This window comes from Urocitellus parryii, chromosome 5, assembly GCF_045843805.1.
Source record: "Urocitellus parryii isolate mUroPar1 chromosome 5, mUroPar1.hap1, whole genome shotgun sequence".
Taxonomy (NCBI): Eukaryota; Metazoa; Chordata; class Mammalia; order Rodentia; family Sciuridae; genus Urocitellus; species Urocitellus parryii.
Genome location: NC_135535.1, coordinates 184,724,513 through 184,747,076, shown reverse-complemented (window position 1 = coordinate 184,747,076; position 22,564 = coordinate 184,724,513). Strand labels below are relative to the sequence as shown.

The 22,564-nt window shown below is 48.1% G+C and overlaps 1 protein-coding gene across 10 annotated transcripts in view; it reads right to left on the bottom strand.

Moving 5' to 3' along the window:
• Positions 1 to 11,237: 11,237 nt before the first annotated feature.
• Pax2 (paired box 2) overlaps positions 11,238 to 22,564 on the bottom strand; it is a 78,150-nt gene continuing 66,823 nt past the window's right edge. For 4 of the 10 annotated variants that reach the window (XM_026407919.2, XM_026407918.2, XM_026407914.2 and 1 more), the window contains 3 exons: positions 14,078 to 14,179; positions 11,833 to 11,919; positions 11,302 to 11,378 (listed from right to left, as the gene is read on the bottom strand). In XM_026407919.2, the coding sequence (XP_026263704.1) occupies positions 11,302 to 11,378; positions 11,833 to 11,919; positions 14,078 to 14,179 (266 nt within the window). Of the gene's footprint in view, positions 11,379 to 11,832; positions 11,920 to 13,838; positions 13,925 to 14,077; positions 14,180 to 22,564 lie in introns of those variants that run through there. The other 6 variants (XM_026407913.2, XM_026407915.2, XM_077798704.1 and 3 more) reach the window with 4 other exon arrangements.

Sequence of the window (22,564 nt, the reverse complement as noted above, 5' to 3'; positions counted from 1 at the left end):
GTCCATATGTGAATACATGACCACTGAAACTCCTCATCATGTACAATTGCAAGAATGGGATCCTTATTAGAATAAGTTACACTCCCTGTATATATGTCAAAATATACTCTACTGTCACGTGTATCTAAAATGAGCAAATAAATATTATAGAAGATTCAATATAAAAATAAAAATACAGGTGTTTGCAAATTAAAAAATATATAACACTTTGATCTTGTCATCCTTAGAAGCCGTCCAAGAACTCCATCGTGACAGGAAAAAAGGCCAAACTCGACCTGGTCTTCAATGCCCTGTACAAGTTGGTCTCCCTCTCCCTCATTCCTCTCATGCAGTCAGTATCCAAGTCTTGTGAGCTCAACCTTCAGTAAATACGCCTTAACCAGTTTTGGAAAGTCCCCTTTCAACCATGTATCTCCCACTCCCAAACCCCTGAACTTCAACCAGCACATGGATCCGAGTAGAGGTTGCTTTTCTAGACCCTGGGTTTTACTCTTCTAGGAAGTCCTCCCAATGTAGCCTCTTTGATAATGTAATCTCCAGCTCTCAACAATCTCTCTGTCATCTGAACCCACCCAGCCAGCTGGTTTGGATCAGTTTGATGGACTCATAAATTGACTGAATATTCTCTGAGTGTTTCTTATCTCTCCAGCCTCTCCAGTCTGTCTTGGGCTGCTAGGAGGGTTCTGATTCTGGGGACCACAGCCCCTAAGTCATGCTTGAGGGAGAGCCAAGGCAGAACTAGGCATTTACTCATCCATTTATTCATTCAACAAATATTTTCTTGTGTCCATTAAGTGACAGGTTCTGAGAATAAAGACATGGGTTCTATTCTCATGGAACTTAATATTTTGATGGAGAGACAATACAAAAACCCAGGTGACATGTTGATGTGTGGGAAGATTTGGGGAGCTATAAAAGCATATTGAGGGTTAAAACAGAAAGGCTTCCCGGAAGGAGTGGCATTTAATCTGAGATTGGAAGGATGAGTAGGAGTTAATTAAGTGAACGGTGGATGTTGCAGGGTGGAAGAAGTATTTCATGTAGAGAAGAGGGTGTACAAAGGCCAGAAGGCAAGGTCAATGGGGCTGGAGCAGAGAGTACAGAGGAAGCATACTTGGGGAGAGGCTGGCTGGTGGCTGAGACTAGAGCTTATGGATTGAAAGTCAATGAAGAGTTTGGGCTTTGATAGTTCATGGTAGACCACCAGAATGTTAAGCCAGAATTTTGCCAGTCATTCTGACTCCTCCCTCTCACTCATCCCTCTCATCCAATCAGGATCCAAATCTTGAGAGTACAACCTCCCAGAAATATATCAGATCTCATCCAATTGCTTCTAGCTTTCTGCCCTTATTCAAGGCTGAGCCATGATCAGTTCTGCCTGCTCTCTTGACTTTAGGCTACTGCTTGTCCCAAGTATTATCCTTGAAAATGCAAATACCATCTTGTCTGCTATCCCCCAACACACACACTTGACCAGACTTGATATATTTCTGGGAACTTAAACTGTCAAGATTTGGATTGAGAGGGATGAGTGATTGGGAGGAGTCAGAGTGACTGGAAGAATTCTGGCTTGAGCAATTGAACACATAATGGTAGAATTCCCTCAGACAGGATCAATGGAAGGAACAATTGTGCCTTGGGTTCTAGAAGGTTGTGGATAATGATAGGGGCATACAAGGAGTTATGGTACCTAATGTGGTCAAGGGGTTGAGGAAGCTTTCCTGGTAGGCTAGCTGATGGCAAGGCCACGTCTAAGTGTGATTGGCCTTGAACAGGGAAATGGGAAGACCTGGAAGTTGGGGAAGCAGGAGGCCTGCAGACTTGGAAGTGGACCCAGGGTGGCCCAAGGCCTGGGTGACTCCAGCCTTCATTGGTGACAGACGGCTGGGCTAGGCTGGGCTGCCCTCTCCTCCTCTGATAATTAATCCCGCGCGGGGGCCGCGGGCGATGACAGGGCTGTCTAGCGTGCACTTAAGCATTAAATGACCAATTTCTGTCAGACTAACTTCCCCAGCCTCCCCGTCCCCTCCCCTACCGCCCACCCTCCGCTTGCACCCCCTCCCTCTGCTCCCTGCACTCTGAGTTTTTCAGCAACTGATGGCTCCTGGTTCATTTCTGTGGAATTAATTGGTCCCTGAATGAATTCTGTTGACAGGGCAATTTATCATGTGTTTGGGCTGACAGTGCGGGTGTCGGGGGGTAGAGGGGGTGGGGAGATAGACCTGGGAGGGGGTGGGATACAGGGGAGGGGGTGTGGGAGGGGTGAATATTGACCACACATAGAGGCCTGAGAAGCACAAGCCCAAGGGCTTGGGGTACCGTAGAGTACCCCAATCATGACTTTATCCTTTGCTACACATTCTGATTCCCACAAGTTGGAGAGAAAACCTTAGTTGGAGAGGACCCTCTAAACTTTGGTCTCTCCTCAACTCTTCAGTCATCACAAATGGGCATCTTCATTGAGGAAACTCAGCACCAACCCTACATTAACCCTCTGAAGGCTATAATGGGCCCAGGGCTCTGGAGAGAGAGAGAGAGAGAGAGAGAGAGAGAGAGAGAGAGAGAGAGAGAGAGAGAGAGAGAGAGAGAGAGAGAGAGAGAGAGAGAGAGAGAGAGAGAGAGAGAAATATGTGTGTGTGTTTTGAACTCACTCATGTACTCCAAGAGCAAAGGACTGATTAGTCTGGGGGGTAAGGGGGCTGTTCCCCAGGGAGTTGGGCGCTCAGCCGGCCTAGCTAACAGGGGCCTAAGGGACTGGCTAATTAGGGTATTGGAATGGTTTGGGCAGGCGGGGGAGTGGGGAGAAAGCTAGAAATGTAGTTGGCCCCAAGTAGCTGCTTCCTTTGTTTCCCTCTCTTGGTGCCCTATCCTGAACCCTCAAAGGCCCACTCAGATCACCATTCATTTGCCTTAGTGCTTACATTCCCCACCCCAGAGATCTCTAGACAGACACCGGGAGGAAAGATAGGAGAACACAGTACTAACTTCAAGATGGAGAATGACAATAAAGAAACAAACCCATGAGTCCTCCTTCTCTAGCATTGAAAAGCCCCCCATCCCCTTCCCCATCTCCATGGACTCACCCCACCTTCCATAGAACTTTCCTGAACTTCTCCTGGCCATGGAGCTTGCCTGAGCACTTACAGTGTACAACTATGGAAGGAGCCCTAGAGGCCATTTGCTTTTACATATGAAGAAACTAAGGCTTAGAGGGAGGAGCTTGTTGACAGTATCATGTGACCTTGTGAGTACCTTCAGCCCTAGGCTTGGAGCTGCCTCCATATATACATGCTCTTTGTTCTGCCTCTATATTGCATGTAGGGACTGGAATTTTTCCGTGGGGATGTGTGGTTCCTCCACACAGGTAGCTGAGGCTGAGCTTGGGTACTTGCAGATGGACAGTCACAATGATCAGATTGTGAGGATGGGCCCAAGGTGCTGTGGAGTGCAGTCAACTGGGGAGGTTTCATGGAGGAAGGGGATGTGAGTCAGGAGCAGGGCAGGGTAGCATAATCTTGAGAGGCTTGGGTGCTGTGTTGTGAAGGGTAGATCCAGGACAAGGGGAGCCAAGATTCTACCACCAGCAGGTATGTCCCCTGCTGCTGGCCAGCAACACACCTGCCTCCACAGACTTCTTAAAAATCCCCAGAAGAGATCCTCCAAAGTTTGCTATCCTCCCCAAGGTATGCATCCAGCCCTGCTCCCCTCCTCTCAGCTGATAAGACCCTTGTCTCCTACAATCCCTAGTGGACCCCACGACCTCATGACCCTCATCTTCTTAGCAGGATTCTCTGGTTCCTCCCCACTCCTCAATCTTATGTTTTTACCCTTCTTTCAGGCCTCATTCCACATGTCCCTCACACTCTCAATAGCAACCCTAGTCCTCCTCTTCCTCCGCCTCTCTGCCATAGGCTAGCCCATAGTCCTTAGCCTAAAAGAACTTGCCCCGGGGAGCTCTCCAGCTCATTGACATACTCTCTTCTGTCCTCTCCCTTTCAAAAGAATTGTTTACACTCTCCTTCTGTTTCCTCAGGTTTTAGCCTCACACCCCATCTCCCACCCCATCTCCCACCCCATCTCCCATAGCTCTCCCTGCACCTCAGAAAGCACAGTTCTTAGAGGTCATTAGGTGCCTCCTATACACCACTTCCAGTGGCCTTTCCCTCAGTCATAGAACAACATCATCATCATCATCAACAACAACAACAACAAAAAGTTCAGTTTTGTTTATTCATGAAACAATTATATAACCTTCTGTGTGTCAAAGGCCTGGTTATCTCTTTACTTTTTTTAAAAAATTAAATGTGGGGAAAAAATTTATTACTTTCTTTCTTATACAATGTGTCCTCTATCCTGCACTTTTTTTTACTTAAAAATATAATCTTGTAATATTTTCATGTCTGCTTCCTTCCAGAGCTAATTTAATCATTCTTGTAGGTTTCCATCATCTCCTGGATGTACCACAGAGGTGGTCTCCATGGGCTTCCCTGCGCCCACAGTCTCTCCTTGTATCCCACTTCTCACATTAGGGACAGAGAACTCTTCCAAAAATGCAGACTTATTAAACCATTTTCTCTTGCTCAAAAAATCTCCATAACTCTCATACCTGTAGGGGGAAGTGTGTGTGTGCGTGCGTGCGTGCGTGCGTGCGTGCGTGTGTGTGTGTGTGTGTGTGTCTCCCCAAAGCCTTTATTTAACAGGGCATTCATGCTCTCAGAACTCTTTAGGTCAGAACTTTTTTGATTGCAAGTGTCAGATATCCAACACATTTGCTTAAGCCAAAAAAAGAGAGGAAATATTGGTTTCTAACCCCAGAAAATTCAAAAGTGGGTCTTGCTTCAGATCTATCTGGCTCCAGAGGCTCTAATGATACCACCAGAGCTCTTTCTCTCCTCTCAGCTTGGCTTGTCTCTGCTTGACTCTGAGTGTGACTCCATGGCTGGCAGGTGCTCCTCACCTAGTGGGGGGGAACTCTTAGACTATCATCGCAGCTCTCAGACCAAATGAATCTAGTACCCAATAACTACCCTTCTGAGAGAACTCCCATTGTTTTTAACTTGACATCTATAGGCTATAGCCAGGGGGATGGGGTCCTAGTTGGTCAGATAGGGATCAGGAACCCACAGGTATGGCAGGAGCTGATGAGGATTGACAATCCCCCAAGAACTATGTAGGATGGTGGAGGGGCACTTTCCCAATGTAAGGAAGGGTGCACCCCTGATGCCCCTCCCATGGGATCTATGACTGCTGCTTTGGGTTATAAGGAATACAGAGTCATTCAGATAATGATTGGAGTTATTCAAGGAGTTTGATGCTCACAAATCTCAAACCACCGGGCTGCAGGAGGAGCAGGAAGAGCATCTGCCCTCTGAAAGCTCCATATAGCGACTCAGTTACTCCCTCTGTGGATCACCCTGTCCCAATGATTGAGGGCTTCTGGTTTCTTCTCCCTCACCATCCCATTTGGTTATTTGCCTGTTGTACGTCTGCTGAACTGTTAACTGTGTGCCAAGCATGTGACAGGCACTGGAACATATAGCAGTTACAGAACAAATAAAAATCTCCCCTCATGGAAGTCACACTCTAATGGGAGGGGATGGGAGATAAACAAATGAAACAAGCAATCTGCAAGGTGCTGGTAGACAGTATGGAGAAGCAGGGGAAGGCAGTGGAGCATGGTAGGGGATTGTGGTGGTCAGGGAAGGCCTCTCTGATAGGTAATATTAGAATGGAGACCTTAAGGAAGTGAAGGAGCAAGTCATGGTGATGCCCAGTGGAAGAGTTTGTTAGGCAAAAAGTCACATTGAGTGTAAATATCTTCAAAAAGTACAAGCTTGGTGTGACTACAGAATAGCCCAGAGGTCAGAAGGCTCAGAGAATAGTGAGCTGAGAGAGGTAATGAGAGATGGGCGGGAGTGCCACAGGGTAGGAGTATGGGGGAACAGCAGAACATGTAGAACCTGATAGATCTATCTCAGGATTTGACCTTGAATTTGAAGGAGATGGGAAACCACCTGAGAGTTCTGAGCAGAAGAGGGGCATGATCTGCTGTACTTTTTGGAGGGTCACTCTGGCTGCTGAAAGGAAGAGAAGATTGAGTTAGGATTGAAGCAAGAACAATCAACATTTTGGGGGTGGTGAGGCTTGGACAGGGATAGTACAGTTGCAGGGAGTTGGAAGTGGTCCTATTCTGGATCTAGTTTAAAGAACTGTTTGTAGAACTGATGAATCAGAAGTGTGATGCAAAAAACAAGAAGTCTAGGAAAATTTGGGTTTGGGGTTTGAGCATCTTGGTAGAATGGAGCTATCCTTTACAGACATGAAGAAAACTAGGAGGCTACCCAGGGCCTCCCTGGGGCTTTGCCTCTCTTGGTGAATGGCCTCACTCTCTCCATACTTCCTAGTTCTGCTTCCTGAGAGAATGGATTGTGTCAGTGTGGATTTGTGCACAAGTCCAATTCTGTACCAGTAACAGAATCACTCATATAAATATGAGATGACTACGGTAGAGAAGCTTCCTTAAAAGAGCAGGGTGAGTGATAGGTGCCATCCTGACATTCTCACCACAATGTCCTGGCTACCAACTACTTTTAACCTTCACCTGCCACTCACCCCCCTCCCATCTTTCCCCAGGCACCTGAGATTCCAGCTACATTTTATCTGGTACATCTCTAGGCCTTCGTGTCTTTGATCCTGCTGTTCCCTCAAGATGGGACACATATTTTCATCTGTCATACTTAGTGTACCTATACCAGGAACTCTGTGGGGGTAAAGTGGGGACGGGGTTAGCAGAATCAAAATGAATTACGGGAAAAGCAAATCAAAGTTGGAAAACAGGCCTTGATGGTGTTCAAGATGAGTAAAGAGGCTGCAGGTAGAATAGGCAACTGTCAAGGACTCCAGAGTATGTTTTGGGGCCCTGGGACTAATTTCAAGATAAAATCAGCACCCCAGGAGGGACACAGCACAAAGACTTCTATGCAGACCAACTACTATAAATAGTGTGACCCTCACTGTCTATTTTGGTAGGAGGAATATCAGAAGTGACACAGAAGAAGAGGTTCCCAGGGGACCCACAAAAGTACCTTTGGTCCCAGTTTGCTGGATTGGGCAGGGCACAGCTACCTGTCTGGGGAGACCTGGAGGCAAAGCCAGGTGCTGGAGACCAGATGCCTGCTACATATCATGAAGGTGGTGTTCAATGGGCTACTCTGGCCTAACCCAGTGCCCTGGAACTTCTGGGAATTCTCTTGATGCATACCAAGCAATGGGAGTCATGCTGGGTTTTTGTGAGCTGAGTTCTGAGGAGGTTCTCCAAAGTGGAGTACATACCTTTCAGGGATGCAAGATAATCCAACTGGGTGTGAGAAAAATATATTAGAACCTCTATTTCTTTTTAAAAAATATTTATTTATTTATGTATCTTTAGTTTTAGGTGGATACATTAGTTTTATGTGGTGCCAAGGATCAAACCCAGAGCCTCATGCATGCTAGGTGAGCACTCTACCACTGAGCCACCACCCCAGCCCCTAGAACCTCTATTTCTATTTTATTCTTTTTCTATTTTTATGTTTTACAAGATTCCTAATGTGTTAGTCTAGTACATTTATGGAATGTGTGAATGAGTAAATACATATTGGAACGACATGAACAGAATTCTATTGCAGATATAAGACCCCTCTTTGGTAAAGAGGGTGGAAGGTGGGGCTGCCATTTGCTGAGAGGGAGAATAAAGAGGAGTCACAAATGAGGAGGGAGAAGGAAGAGGTTGAGTTTCTGCATATCCCTGAGGTGACATGGGTAAGTTTGGGCAAAACAAGTCTTCTGCATCTTGGTGGAAAGGAGTCTGGGAGTCAGTGCCCCAGGCAAGAAGGAAGGTCACTCCTGAGCCTGTCCAGCAGAGGCCCTGCTTACAGCCCTTTAACCTGGCAGCTCAGAGTTTCAAGAATGTTTCAAGTGGAAGGAGACTGAGAGGGAAACTGCTGGGGAAATTTCTTGGGGTGGAGAAGGAAAGTCTCCCAGGGTGGAGAGCAGGTGAAAGCTGGGGCCTCTGTGTTGGCAAGAATGGGGGAGGATAGATCTGAGAGGTTGCTGAAGGGCCTCTAAGTAATCTTTGTTGCAGCAGGACAATCTTGGACAATCCTGACATTCTTTTCCCAAACAGAAATAGACACAAGGACAGACATACAGATCCTTCACTGTCATCTGGCACAAGAACAAGGTGTCTAAAAAGACAGTCTCCTCCTACCACAACCCCAGATCCACCCCAGGGACGCATAGGTCCACAGGGACAAACAAAAATCTATTCACATGCAGTAAGACATCCACTCATCATCCACCACCACCCTCCGACCCGACACAGGCGTCTGTGCATGCTCTCAGGGACACACCCAGACCTCAATACAGGGCCACAACTCCCAGCGGTTGCTCGCCAGGGCCTGAGACTCGGCAAGACACTGGGGTCGCGCGAGGTCCGTTAGCAGGCTCCTGGGTTCTCCGCCCCGCTGGCGCTCTCCTGGTGTAGAAGTGAATGCAGAGAGAGGCAGGAGAACCGGGTCTCCGCGGTCTCCACGCAGACTACCAGGATAGAATTGCGGCTGCGCGGCTGCAATTGCGCCGGCTGAGGAGCGGAGGGAGGAGACATACAGCACCCAAGACTACCCCCGCCCACGTTTTGAGGGCCTCAGATGTAGATACTGCACCCTAGTTCCGGATGCGGGGACAGTGGCAGGAGCACAAAGTTGGCCTGGTACAGATGCACAACTTCCAAGTTATCTCTGAAGTTTCGAAAACACTGCTTGACCTGAGGGCCTGGGTGGGGGGAGGAGTGCAGATGCCGAGGGGCAGGCTTGTCTTGGCCGGCCTGCTCTCAGCTGTCGCCTAGAGGAGCCAATAGTTTGGTTGGAGTCACAGAGAGGAATTGCGGGGATCATTGAGAGGATTATGGGGGATCAACCTATGCGAGGGGAGGCTGGTCCCAGAGACAGGGAGAGACAAACCTGGAGCCATGGGGAATGACATACAAAATTTTATTATTATTATTATTATTTATTTATTTATTTCTCGTGTGCACAAAAAAAATAGAGAGAAAAGAAAGAAAAAGAAAAAAGAAAGTAAAGGGGAAAAAAAAAAAAAAAGAATCAAAACGAACCGACGCATTGAAAGTGGCCAAGGAGACCAGAACTTCGGGGGACCTTTCAAAGATTAAGCCTGGTCCTAAGTCCCGGGAGCTTCTGCCCGGCCAGCCTCACAAGGACTGGGATGGGCTGGACCTCGGAGTTGGGACCTGGGCGCCCTCACCGTCCTTCTCGGGCCACAGGAGCCTGGCTGGGCACCGGCAATTCCCTTATTTTCTTTTCTCGCTTTCCCTTTCAAATAGAAAGGCTAGAAGGGGAGAGAGATCTGGGCGAGGACTCCAAGCCTTTTCGGATTTGTTCAAGGATTTTTATTTATTTATTTATTTTTCACTTTTATTGACTTTTGTTTCTGTTATTTCGAGTTGTCACGATCCACGGGTGAGGAGACATGCAGGGCGCATCGCCGCTACTGAGAGAGCACTACAGGGCGGGGCGGGGCGGCCCAGTCCGGCCCGGCCCAGCCGCAAGGGGCCAGCGGGGGGACTGGGGCTGCCACCTCTGATCTAGCCTGCGAGGGCAGGACGGCCGGGGCTGGGCTGGGGAGGGAGCCCAGGGAGGGGCAGAGACGGAGACAAGGGGAGAAAAGCAGAGAGAGGAAGGTGGTGAAGAGAGGGGAGAGATGCACTGGGGTTGAAAGCGAAAACACGGAAATACAGAGAAATAGCCAACAAAACAGGCGAGAGGAGTCCACGGGACCATGTTCGTCATTTTGCATAGAGATTTCTTTTCTTTCGTAATTTTTTTTGTAACATAAAAATGCCCCCCTTCCCGGACGTGCTGTGCTTTAGTGGGCGTGTAGCTGTGTCCCCCCTCCCCCCAGCGAGCGGCGACTCTCACAGCACAGACAGCGGGGCGTATCTACAGGCAGGGCGGGCGACAAGAACTCTACGGGGCGGGACGGAGGGGGAGGGGTTATATACACCGGGGTTCGCCTTCACGCGACACACACCATCTTTCTACAAAGCAGCAGCCTGTTGGTATTTTTGTTTTGTTCCTTTTTGCAAAGATCATATTAAATAATTGCAGACTTTTGCGGTTCTGTTCAGTTCTTGTGGGAAAGGAGGCTAGGGGCGGGGTGCCACTCCGCGGCAGCTTGGACTTCAGCTCAGAACCGGCTCCTGCCGCCGGCAGATTGGGAGTCTGTGTCGGGGTCGGGGGGCACCAAGAGACTGCTCGGGAAGACCAGTGCCCGCTGCCGATGGAAACTGGTCCCGCGGCGGGTCGGGGAGAGCGTCCCACGGGGCGGCAAGTTAGGGACCAGGGACCTCAGGGCGTTGAGGCATGGGCAAAGGAACCTCAGGAGGGGAAATTGGGAGGATGTGAGATGGAAGTGACGCTGAGGTAGGGGCAAGGCGGGGCCGAGTCGAGTCACGTAGCAGGAGATGCCTGCGCCCTGGGGAACTAGGCAGTCCAGGTAGAGGAAGCGCAGCCTAGAGTCGGGCTTGGTTGGCGCAGGCCGCTGGGGCTGCATGCCTTGGATCCCAGTCTTGGAAGACTTGACGCCCCCAAGCGCCATTCCTAGAGCCCCCTCACGCCCCCTTTTCCACCTTCTAGGGCTAAGCACACCCAGAAAGCAGGGGGCAGTCCGGCTGGCTCAGGGGGTAAGGAATTTTCTCCCAGGGTTCGGCAGGCGGTTTTTCCTTCTTTTGCAGAAAATCCGTTTTGTTCATTATTTCTTTTGCCCAGCCCCTCCAGCCAAGCCTCCCGGCGACCAAGCGTCTGAGACAGGCTGCTCCGGGGCTGGGCCGCGCTGCAGTCCGCGCTGATTGTGTGTCACAGAAATTTATCCGGCGTGTGCGGCGGCGGGCCGGGCCAGAACCTGCGGGATGGCAGGCCGGCTCTGAGACCGCTGGGCGAAACCCTAGCGAGCTGGGCCCGACCCTCCTCAAGGCGCCGCACAGTCCAGGCAGGCGGGGAGGGGCGGCGGGCGGGGTTGGGGGCGGCGGACCCGGACCTGAGGGTCCCGCCCGCGGCTCCACTCGTCCTGTCCGGTCTTCGACGGGGTGACGTGAAGGGCTGCGGGGATCTTGGGGATGGGGTTGGAATGGTAGCCGAGAGGCATCGCGTCGCGTCGGTCCTCCCTCCCTCCAGGGTGGGTGGTCAGACCGGGACGATGTGGAGGCCGAAGCTGTCGGCCTGAAGCTTGATGTGGTCCCCGCGGTAACTAGTGGCGGTCATAGGCAGCGGCAGCAGCGGCAGGGGCGGAGCCCCGGGGGGCGGCACTATAATAATAAGGGGAACCTGGAAGTTAACACAGGAGAAGAATGGGCTGGGTGAGAGGACAAACAGGAGAACAAAAAAGGAAAGAAAAGCAAAGCAAAGATTTCCCCGAGCTGGGGTCCAGCGGGATCAGGGCTGGGAGACCATGGCTGGGCTGTAAGGCCATAAGGAAAGCTGAGTTCACCGGTCGGGAGAGGTGACGCCAGGCTGTGGACCCTCCAGGGAGAGTGACGTTGGCGCATAGCCTTCTAGTGACCCGGGAGGGAGGGGGAGGAAGGGAAGATGCAGGAGGCGCTGGCGTCCTTGAGGGATCCCAGGGACTTAGTGTTGCACTAACGAGCCTGTCCCCTTGGCAACCCAGCACCCGGAGGTTGGGTTGCCGGGAGTGGGACCCGAGTCCCGAAGCGACACTGCAGAGCTGGCGGGCGGGCAGGCGGACGCTCAGAGCCGCCGGCCAGCCAGGTGACGTACTCACTTAGTAAGGCAGGGTTGCTGAATCTCCAAGCCTCGTTGTAGGCGGTGTATTGGGGGTGGCTGTACGGGTTGCCGGAGAACTCGCTCCCTGCGGGAGGTCGGGGAAGTGGGGATCAGACTCGCGCACGCCAGGGTGGACCCCCGACGAGCCCTGCAGGTGTTTTTGCCCTTCCCCCCAGTTCTGGGCCGCAGGTGTGGCAGGCAAGGCAATGGCTGGTGCAGGCCGGTCGGAGGCGGGACAGTCCACTGGGTCCGCGTGGGGCTAGGGGAGGCGGGAAGTACCCATGCTCTCCAGCCCAGGCGCTTCGGGACATCCAGGAAAGGCTTGTTCTGGCCTCGGGAGAGCCCATGCGACTAACTTGGGGGTCAAGCGCTTTTCAAGTGGACACTCCGGTTCTAGGAGCCATAGTCCCAGAGGTTAGAAGAGTACCGGAGAGTGGTGAAGAAAGGCCACTGGGACATTTTGTCCCAGCAAGTCCTAAGAAAGACATCTCAGCATGTGCCAGTGCAAGGTGGTGTGTGTGAGTGTGCGTGTGTTCCCGCGTGCGCTTGCTTCCTTTGCCTATAGAGGTTCTATACATGGGCCAAGCGGCAGGGGAAGGACACTGTAGGAGCAGGTGGGCTGCCCACTGGTCCAAGAGCAGTGAGCGTAGGTCCCCGTGGGCTGGGAGCCATCGGAAGCTTCCTCCCTCCCTCCAGGGAAGAAAGGCCAGGCCTCCGGGTTTCCCCCTCGCCCTTTCTCCTGTGTGATGACCCCAGACTGTTTACAGTGATCCCTAACCGCGGGTTAAGTAGAGGAGAAGGGGCCCCTCTCTGAGAGGGAGCTGGGGTGGGGGTGGGGGATGCAGCCACTGGAAAGCCTGTTTATTGACGAGGAGGGAAAGCATGCGTGCAGCAGGATAATGAGCTTCTGAGCTCAACTGTGACCAAGAGGAACTGAGCTATCTCCTTCCCCATCGCTAATGAAACAAGTGTAATTTCCTCATCAGCACTAGATTCTGTTTAACGACTCCCCCCTTGCCACCATGAGCTCTCTGCGGCTCCCCTCATCCCCACCTCCCTGCAGATTTCCCACCCCATCTCCCCACTCTTTCTTCACCCCACCTCTCTAAGACCTCCTCCAGCCTCCACCTGCTCTTTGCTAGCACCTTGCCCCCCCAAATTTTCTTTTCCCCAGCAATACTTCTACTTTCCAAAATCTGGGCAGGAATACCTTCACCCACACTCCCACTCCTGTCTATTCTGAAACACTCTGCAGCAACAATCTCCCTTTGCCTTACCCCCACCCTAAGCTCTGCTTACCCAGGGCTACCCCTGAACTGAGGTCAATCACCCTCTTCTATCCTCTTCCTCTCCCCATACCAGCAAGAGTTGAACTTCAGGGATAGGGCACACAAGAGAGTTGCTAGAGGCAGTCGATTACAGGCCTGGGTGAGGATTTCTCTCTTTTAAGAGTTTTTTTTTTTTTTTTTTTTTTTTTTTTTGTGTTTCTGCAGATAGGAACTTCTACTCTCTTTGGCTACAAGCCCTGCTCCCAATCTGGGGTGAGGGGTCTGAACAGCATGACCTCCAGCTGCAGTCTTTGGCCCTAAACACAGCCTTTGCCTCCCTGATCCACATAGCTGAACCTGATGCCTCTCAGGCAAGGGGTGGATCAGCCCTGGAACAACGAGGGCCTGGGTTCTTGAAGAGATGTGGTGGTGTCTAGCTTGCCTCTCCAAAGCCAAAGTCATTTGTTCCTGTCCTCTTAGGGACTATATCCCTCCTTCCTCTGGTTTGGGTTGGTTCTCTTCACTGGTCTTCCCCGGTGGCTTGGTGTAGACCAGGGTGGCTTTGTCTGAATGACTGACATGCCCCTGGAAATGGTTCTTGGCTCCAAGTTTCCATGGAAACCAGGACAGGCTCTTCCAAGCAGTGTCAGCTGGCTGGGGCACTGAGGGTAAAGCTGAGACTGAGTGCTCCTGGGGCACAGGCTCAGATGGGTGGGTGCTGAGGAGGGGCCATGACATAAAGTGGGGTGCACAAAGGGGGAATTTTTGCAAGCTTCCTCCCTGGGTTGCTCATGAGGGAGGATGAGGTGCCAACTGCACCCTCTAGGGAAAGAGGGGGACAGAATAACAGTGATTTGCAGGGAGGGGATCTTGGGTCTTACCTCACCCCCAGTCTCAGACTATAGACCACTCAGCAGCTCACCCACAATTTAATTACCCCCATCTAGATTAGGCAGCTGCAGTATTGTCACCTACCAGGCACCATTCCTGCCAGGGTGGAGGTGGGGTAGCTTCCCTGGCCAGTGGGGGGCACGTGAGGGGGATAACCAGGCAGAGTGGTGCTCGCCATGTCACGACCTGGAAAAACACAAAGGGGAAGGGGTGAGGCCTGGAAGAGAGGGGCCTGCCTCTGCTTGCACCCAGGCACTCCAGGAAGAAGAACTCCTGGAGAGGAAGGACCTCTGTGCAGACGTGCACCTGAATGTGCAGGTACCAGAGTGCCTTTGAATGGGTGTGTGTATGTACAAGTGGCCATGTGTACACCTCTGTCTGTGTAGCTCTTTGTGTCTTTCTCTATGCATTTGTGTGTCTGCCTTTGCCTGTGTCTCTGTGTTCCAAACCCAGATGGAGATGGGAGGAGATGACCTGGTTTTACTCCTCCTTCTCTGCAAGATATTAAGTTGTGGTCTCTCCAGTAGCCAAATGTCTTCTATCTCCCTTCCCTAACACACCATCTTTCTTTCAGGTTTTGAGGACATCCCACCACCAACCTTACAGGGGCTGGTGGACCTTCCTTGTCTTCTACAAATGGGGCTGCAGGTGCTGGATCTGACAGGTATGGAGGGCCCAGGACCAGCAAGTGAGCTATTTTGCTGTTATTGTTTATGGCAGTTAAATGAGAGAAAATTATCCCAATTTGGATCAAGGGCTTTGAGTCAATAGTGCAAGTGGATCAGATCAAGTTCCAATGAGCAAAATCTGCTTCCCTATCAACTGCTGGGCTTCTTGGACTTCTTCCCTAGAGTCCTCTATTAGCTAGGGCCTGGAAAATGGGAAGCAGGACTTTCCTTGCCAGTGTCCTGGTGTGGAGGTAAAGTGAGTCAATGTTAGGGAAACATCTCTGGTCCATAGATGGTTCCCCTGGAACACAGCTGCATGGACTGGTTTCCCTCCTCCATTGCTATGAAGGTAGCACTGCACTCAGGGCAACTTAATGTGTTCCAATCATTAATGACAATATTTGCTTCTTCCCTCCCCCATACTCCCACATGCCAGACTGCTCTATACTCTCCTGGGGTTCATTTGTCCCCTGCAGATTCTCCTTATCCTCACCATCCAGTGCCTCATGCCTCTGTCCAGACCTTGGAAGGCAAGGTATGTACTTCTCCCAGTTCACTTTCTTTCCCTCAGTTGGGCCTTAGTTGTCATTCTACCCATGGCTATTCTAAAGCATCTTTCTGGGGCTGGGAATGTAGTTCAGTGTAGAACATCTGCCTGGCATGTGTGAGGCATCACAGGGGGAAGAAATATTAAAGCAGAGTCAAAGCATCTTTCTTTGCTACTGTCCCCTTGAAGATGACCTCACCTCCTGTGTTGCTGAGGTGTGTGTGTTTTCCTGCCCCCACCTTGACACAACTGAGTGATTCATTCTTCTCTAAGAACAGAGTTACAGCTCAGGATTTTTAATTTCCAGCTTCCTACTGAACATTTTCATTAGCTGTCCCACTGTCACCTCAAATCTAACAGGAATCAAGGCTGATTCATATTATCCCCAATCAGTTCTACCAACCCTTTTATTTTATTTTATTTTATTTTTGTAATACTAGGAATTAAACCCAAGGGTGCTCTACATCCCCAGCCCTTTTTATTTTGAGAATTGTATTGCAATTTTCCCAGGCTGGCCTTGAACTTATTCAAATCCTTTTGAAGACCAGCAACTTTGGGGTCGTTGACATAGCCTTCTTCTTGCCCTCTCTACATGAAGTCAGATACCAGGTGTGGTTGATTTTCCTTAGCCAAGTTTGTTACATTTGCCCATTTCCATTTCCTCTACCACTTTTAAAACTCAGCTAAGCACTTGATTTTGGTTTGCTCTTGCCCAATGGTTTTCCTTTGCTTGTACCCCTTGTCTCTACATTCTTATCCCCCCTAGCCACCCCACATGTGGCTGCTTGGCCAGCCCTCATGTGCTTTCATCACACCAATTCCCCTGTAAAAGCCATCATTGATTCCTGTAGGCTACAATTTGAATGGAACCTCTGCAGACTGTCAGAGCCTCCCAGGAACTCTCTCCACCCAACTCTCTCAGCTCTGACTCTAAAACTACCGTTTTAGTTGGACTGTTTTCACTGTGTGCTGTGAAACCTCTGTGCTTTTGCCATCGCCTTTTCTTCTTCCTCATTCATGGTTTCCCTCTTCTTCCTGCTCAAGCCTCAAAATTCCTACCATTCTACTCATCAAGGAACCATTTCTCTCCGTGGTTTACCACATCATTACATTGTATAAAAGTGTCATCCCTGTTATTGCATATCCTGGTTTGTTTCTTCAAATAGATCATACGCAACCCAAGGGCAGGACCTGTCTTCTGCTCTCTCCTACATAGTTGGGAACATGGTAAATACTCAATGAATAATTGTTTTTTAGTTCTCTGTCTTTCCATTGCACTTATAGCCAATTCCTAATAAGGTTATGATTGTTTTAAAACTGTTTCATATATATTAATCTCCTACAAAGGGGTAAAGCTGGGCAAAATGTAATGTTTTTATCTTTTTTTCTTTAAAGACAATTTAAACAATTATTTATGAATCCTTATAGGATGGTGAAAGATTTATAGGGAGAGACTCATCTGTTGTGATTCAGCTTTATCATGCCATAGAATGTTTTTCCTATATCCCTACCTAATATAACTGGTATCTCACATTTCTTAAAATTCAAGAACAAATAGAGCAGAACTGTCAAACAAGAGATCACTTATGACTCCCAGGGAGGTAGAAGAATCTGCGTTTGCTTTTGTTTGGGATTTTCTTTTATTCACTTTGATTGTCAATAAAAAGTATATATCTCTTGACCATTTTTCAGTGAGTAGACCTGAAGCGGACAATGACAGCAACATTCACTTTGTAAAGAGATTAATAATATGGAACTTACTGGTCACAAAAAGCCTGAAATAGAAGAGAACTAGGGAAGATGTGGAGTTTTTGAAACTAGGTAGTCATAGGAAACAAATTCCTCCTGTCCCTATGATGTGCATGTCTACAAAGCAGCCAGAAAAAGGAGTAAGGCTTCATCTTAACAAACAAAATTTAAATGTATCTGAGTTCTGGGTTTTCAACTGCATGGTTCTCACAACCTGTTGCAGATGAATTGCTCAAAATCTAAGGTTTTGTCAGAAAATCTCCTCCCAAGCTTCAGGAGAGAGAAGAAAAGCTGGGTGACTTGAAAGCTGTCCCCAACTAACCTAGAGGCACTTCTATTGCAAAATTTATTCCTTTTTCTCTTTTGCAAAGTGGTACAGCCAGGGGCTGGGGGTATAGCTCAGTGGTAGAACACTTGCCTAGGATGGGTGAGGCCCTGGGTTCAATCCTCAGCACCACATACAAACAAATAAACAACAACAAATACATAAAATAAAGGTTAAATTCTTTTTAAAAAAAAAAGTGAAAAAATTGGGCTTGGGATATAGCTCAGTTGGTAGAGTACTTGCCTTGCATGTACAAGGCCCTGGGTTCAATCTTCAGCACTGCCCCCCTCCCCCAAAACGAAAAAGTGGTTCAGCTAGCTTGCTGAAAGTCACATACTAAACTATTAATTATAAGGCACATTTCCAAATTCTATTTTAAAAAACTGAATTTGGGAAGCACCAGGCAGCAGTTTTTAAAATGTGAGAGAAGAGGCCCACAATGGAAAAAGCATTCCAGCTTCCTAGCGTTTGGCATACAGCTGTGCTCCATTCTGTCACATCATTGTCACTACAAAGAGGTGTCTGTTCAGGACCCCTGAGCCAACAAAAGTGCAAGCCGCTGCATACAAAGCACTTTCAATGGCTTCATTAGTACACAGGTGACACCTGAAGAGCAGGAAAAAATTGACCAAACTCTTCCCAGAGCCATATATTCCTCTGGAACACCATTGTCAATAATGAAAAACACATATTGCAGGAAGTTTTCAAATTACTAAGATCATCATACCATTTGCCCAGCAGCATTCTCTGAGCAAGTCTCCTTTAGTGAGGGAATATAAGTGAGTAATGGAACCTGTGCAAGGAGGAATCCACCGAGCACCTGGTATTGCAGTACTACAATGAGGCAGTACTAGAATGATGGACAGACAGGAGTGAAGACAGGCTCTAAAACTGTAGATGGGCTGGGTGCAGTGGTGCACACAGGTAATCCCAGAAACTTGAGATTGCCTCAAGGTAGGAGGATCATGAGATTGAGACCAGAACGGGTAACTTAGAGAGACCATGTCTCCAAATAAAAAAATAAAAGGGGCTGGGGATATAGCTTGGTGGTAGAGTGCCCCTGGGTTCAGTCTCCAGTACCATAAACAAACAAACAAACAAACAAACAAAACCAAAACCCTCTATAAGACAGCACAGCCACCTCCTTTACACAAACAAACAAAAACTGAGAAATAGGAGAAAATGGCTACACTGCAGAATAGAACGGTTATAAAATATGTGCTATCCAACAGGAGACAGGAAGCAGTAAAGTATTTGCTTTGCTCACTGACAATGCCAGTAATATGAAAACAGCACCAGGAATCACAAATGGATAAAAACTCACATGTTACTAAGAGAGAATGGGGCTTTCATGTTGCTGCTTGCTTTCTAAGCTTTTAAAGACAAGAACCTTCCAGATGATTAGTTTAACAGCCTTGTTTTAAAGGTGAGAAAATGGAGGCACAGAGAGGCACAATGACTTTCCTCTAGTTACATAGCTAGTAAGTGGTGGAGCCAAAGTTTGAAGCCATATCTATGCCACACTGCCTTTAATGACAACATGCAGCCAGATAATCCCCCAAAGAGCAAAAGAAAAGGAAAAGAAGTCACCTGACAGGCAAGTCTCATACCATCATGCTGTCATTAAGATGAGACAGGAAAAAAAAAGGGACACAAAGAATAAATAACTGACATGAAAGGTCTGTAATAAAACTCCATGGGGTATAGTATTAATCTCCTTTGAGAGTTTTCTGGAAAAAAACAAAACAAAACAAAAAAAACAAAGAGGCTCTTCAAGAAACAGTAGTAGTTGAGAATTTTAAAGTACTCAAAACTGTTAGATGCACTGTACTGGATGAGGATGCCTTCTCAGTTCAACTGCAGAGTCCCTGAAGATTCTAAAGCCAATTTCTACAGCAATCACCACATCGGAATCAGACAGTGCACTTTTGTCAGACATTCCTTAGCAAATGGGCCAGAGCAAATCAACTGTTTTGGAGAATCTAAGAGCAGCTTCTCTTACAAATACAGAGAAAAGCAAAGTGAGAGACTTTATTAAGAAATTGGAAATTTTTAGTTATCAGATAATTTGCTACTTTGTCAAGTATAAGATCCAAGGCCAGAGTTAGATTTTTCCTTGTACCTAGGTTCCACAGCATTCACTGAGAACCTACAATATGCTAAGTTCTGTCCTTGATATTTTATATTATCTCATTTGATCCTTATATAAAATCTATGATGACCTGTTTTTAATCCCTACTTAATAGATGAGAAATTGAAACCCAGAGGAGATATGTCCAAGATTCACAGTTAGTAGACAGTAGAACCTAGACTACAAAGCAAACTGTATGTACACTTGGGAACTGATTTTGGAATGATATTCTCAAATACTGTAGACCTAGGTATTTAGTCCAGGAAAGTAACCTAGGATCATGCCAAACTAATCCTTCCTATATGAGAACATCCTACCATTGCTTGTTTCTTGCATGTCTAAGCTTCTTTCATTTTTTACAGTGGGGGCTTTCAATTGGGGCTCATAGCCTGAAATGACCCATAGATGCATTTCAGGGGTCTATAGAAAGCTATTTATAAAATGTTATAGACATTATACATGCATATCTTTCTAGGTAGATAGTTCAGATGTATTCATGACTCAAAGATTAATAATCATCATTTATGAAAACAAATCAAGAGAACCTCTGGTGAAGCTGATTTGCTTGCAATTGCTTGAATGATAGCAATAAACAAGATCATACAGAAAACAGCACAGTGTGGGCTGGCAATATATCTTAGTGGTAGAGCACTTGCCTATCATATACAAGGACATGGGTTCAATCCCCAGCAAATAACAAACAGCAACAACAAGAAAACAGCAAAATGTGGAGTAGCAGGGAGGCTTATCTCAAGTCCTAGCAAATGTCAGCACTCAGAAGACAGAGGAAATAATAAAGAGAAAGCTGCCCAAGAAGCAGAAACTGCTGCTCGTGATGGCTTTGGCAACAAGACTTATTAGACACAGATTTATACAGCAAAAGTTATATCCCATGCGTTTAGAGATGCGTTTCCTCAGCATCTTTCTCTGAAAATGAGCACTTTTGCTATCCACTTGACACTGTGGAGGACCCTAAGGCCAGAAAACATAACTCTTGTTTTACTATCCTATCCTCAAGTTTTGTCTCCTTCTCATAAGGTGGCAAAAATGAAGACATTAGATTTCTTCGAGGTTGGCAATCTGTGCCTGCATCTGACACAAACATTTATAATACTTACTATAATACAGTTATTAAATTTGTAATTACTGCCTAAATATCCCCTACCTTTATATTTGCTATATCATTATGGCCCTTTATGACCAATCCTAGTTATATATAATACACTAAAGTAACAATTTGAATCTGTAAAAGGTGCTTTAAGAGGAAAGGGAAAGGGTTTTTACATATTTCATGTTTTTTTATTTTTATTTCTCATTTCCAAATCCTCCCAAGGATTGTCCCCTGGGACACAGCTGCCAGAGTGTAGATCCCTGGCCCTGGCTCTGTTTTGGTCCCACATTAAACAGGAGGCTCGAAGTTCCAGCAGAGGGGGCTGTGCCCACAGCTCAGGGTGGCTGCTCTGGCTGATCTTGAAGCCCACTGACAGTTGGACCTTTAGTCCCTGGGGTGTCCTAGACAGGGATGCTGCCTGGATCTGCATGGGCTAAGGGAGGTCTGATCCTTGACCACCAAACAGCTGGACACAACCAGTCATCCTGTTCCCAGCCCTGTTTCCCTTAGCACACAGCTGTCGAGGTGACTGGTCCAGGGCCTCATGGGAGATTTTTCCTTCTAACTCAGCTGGACCAAGGATGGAGCTGTGACCTCAAGATCCTGGGATAAGACTAGGGAGCAATGGAAAGAAGGACGATTTCAAAGGACTCAAAGGGAACTTGACTATCCATCCCCTAGGCCAACTACCTGATTTACAGAAGAGGAAAGCAGGCTCAGGGAGGGAGAAGAAATCTCCAGTGCTGTCCTCCATTCACTTCCTGATGCTGCCTTCTCTGGCTCCATCAGCAAGTCACAAATGAAGAGTAGAGCTGGGCAGGTGCTGGTACCTAGGCAACTGGGCCCAGGCTCACGGATGGGCTCAGCACATAAGAGACCCTCATGCTGGGTGGGCAGAGGTTAAGCCTGTTTGCACAGTCTCCTGATACTCCAGGTCTCCCAGTTCCTCTCTGGCTTTATTTTGTTCTCTGAGAGCACTGAATTGTCAGCTCTAATCCTTCTGAAAGCGCAGCGTTTTTCAGGCCCTCTGTGTAAGTGAAACCCTAATCCCAAGGAAAACGGCCACTTAAGCTGCTGGAGCATTAGTCTGCTCTCGGAGCCACTGCAGGATTTCCTCCCTCCCTGCCTGCCAGCCCAGCCGCCACCGGGGAGAAGAGGGGAGGATTCCAGGCTGAAGGCACGCAAAGCCCTCTCAGAAGTGACAATAGTGGCAGAGCTGCCTTCCAAAGCTCAGGGTTAAAAAAGCACTGGCTCGTTTGTCCTGGGGCTACAGCTAAGAGTGGGGGAAGAAGGGATTCTGAGAACCCTGGGGAAGGAGGAGGAGGGGTCTTCCTGTCACCTGGGGGTGGCTGGCTCTCTGGGGGTCTTGCCTAGATGGCTTTGAGGCTACCAAGACATTTCTGAGTCCTTGTTCCCAGTTTATACCTGTAACATTCATTCTGACACCACTATTGACAATTTCTGGTAATTTAGAAAAGATTAGGTTGGTGGTAGATTTTACTTTCCTTTTCTTCTTAGAACATGCCAAATAATGGAGTAAACGGTCTTGGTGCTGGAGGATCCCCGTTTTGCAGGACTCTTTGGGACACACCAAGCATGTCTAAACAGCATCTATAGCAGCTGAGAAGTTCCTTCTCACCTAGCAAATCACAAAAGCAGCGTCCAGTGTGCTCAGACACAACCCTTTTTTAGCCTGAGTTGGCTATTATAGACACTTAAAGATTATTAATTTTTAAAAAATTTTGTGGTGCTGGGCATTGTTGAACGAAAATATTTTGATCAAATTCAGACTGGCCTCTCTCCCTGACCTCTAAATGAATTAAGACTACTGTGAAGGAAAAAGCAGTCCATTTGGAGTGCTCTAGGGTCTCATGGATGAGGTGGCAGGAGGGGAGATGAAGGGAGGAAGTGGAAGAAAGGACCAGGGTATGGTCCAAATTTGGGCTTAGAAGACCACAGAACTGCATCTTTACTAAAAGGCCCCCAAACCTTTCATCCCTTCCTCATCCTCCCTGTGACTTTCCTCCTCTGGGTAACGCC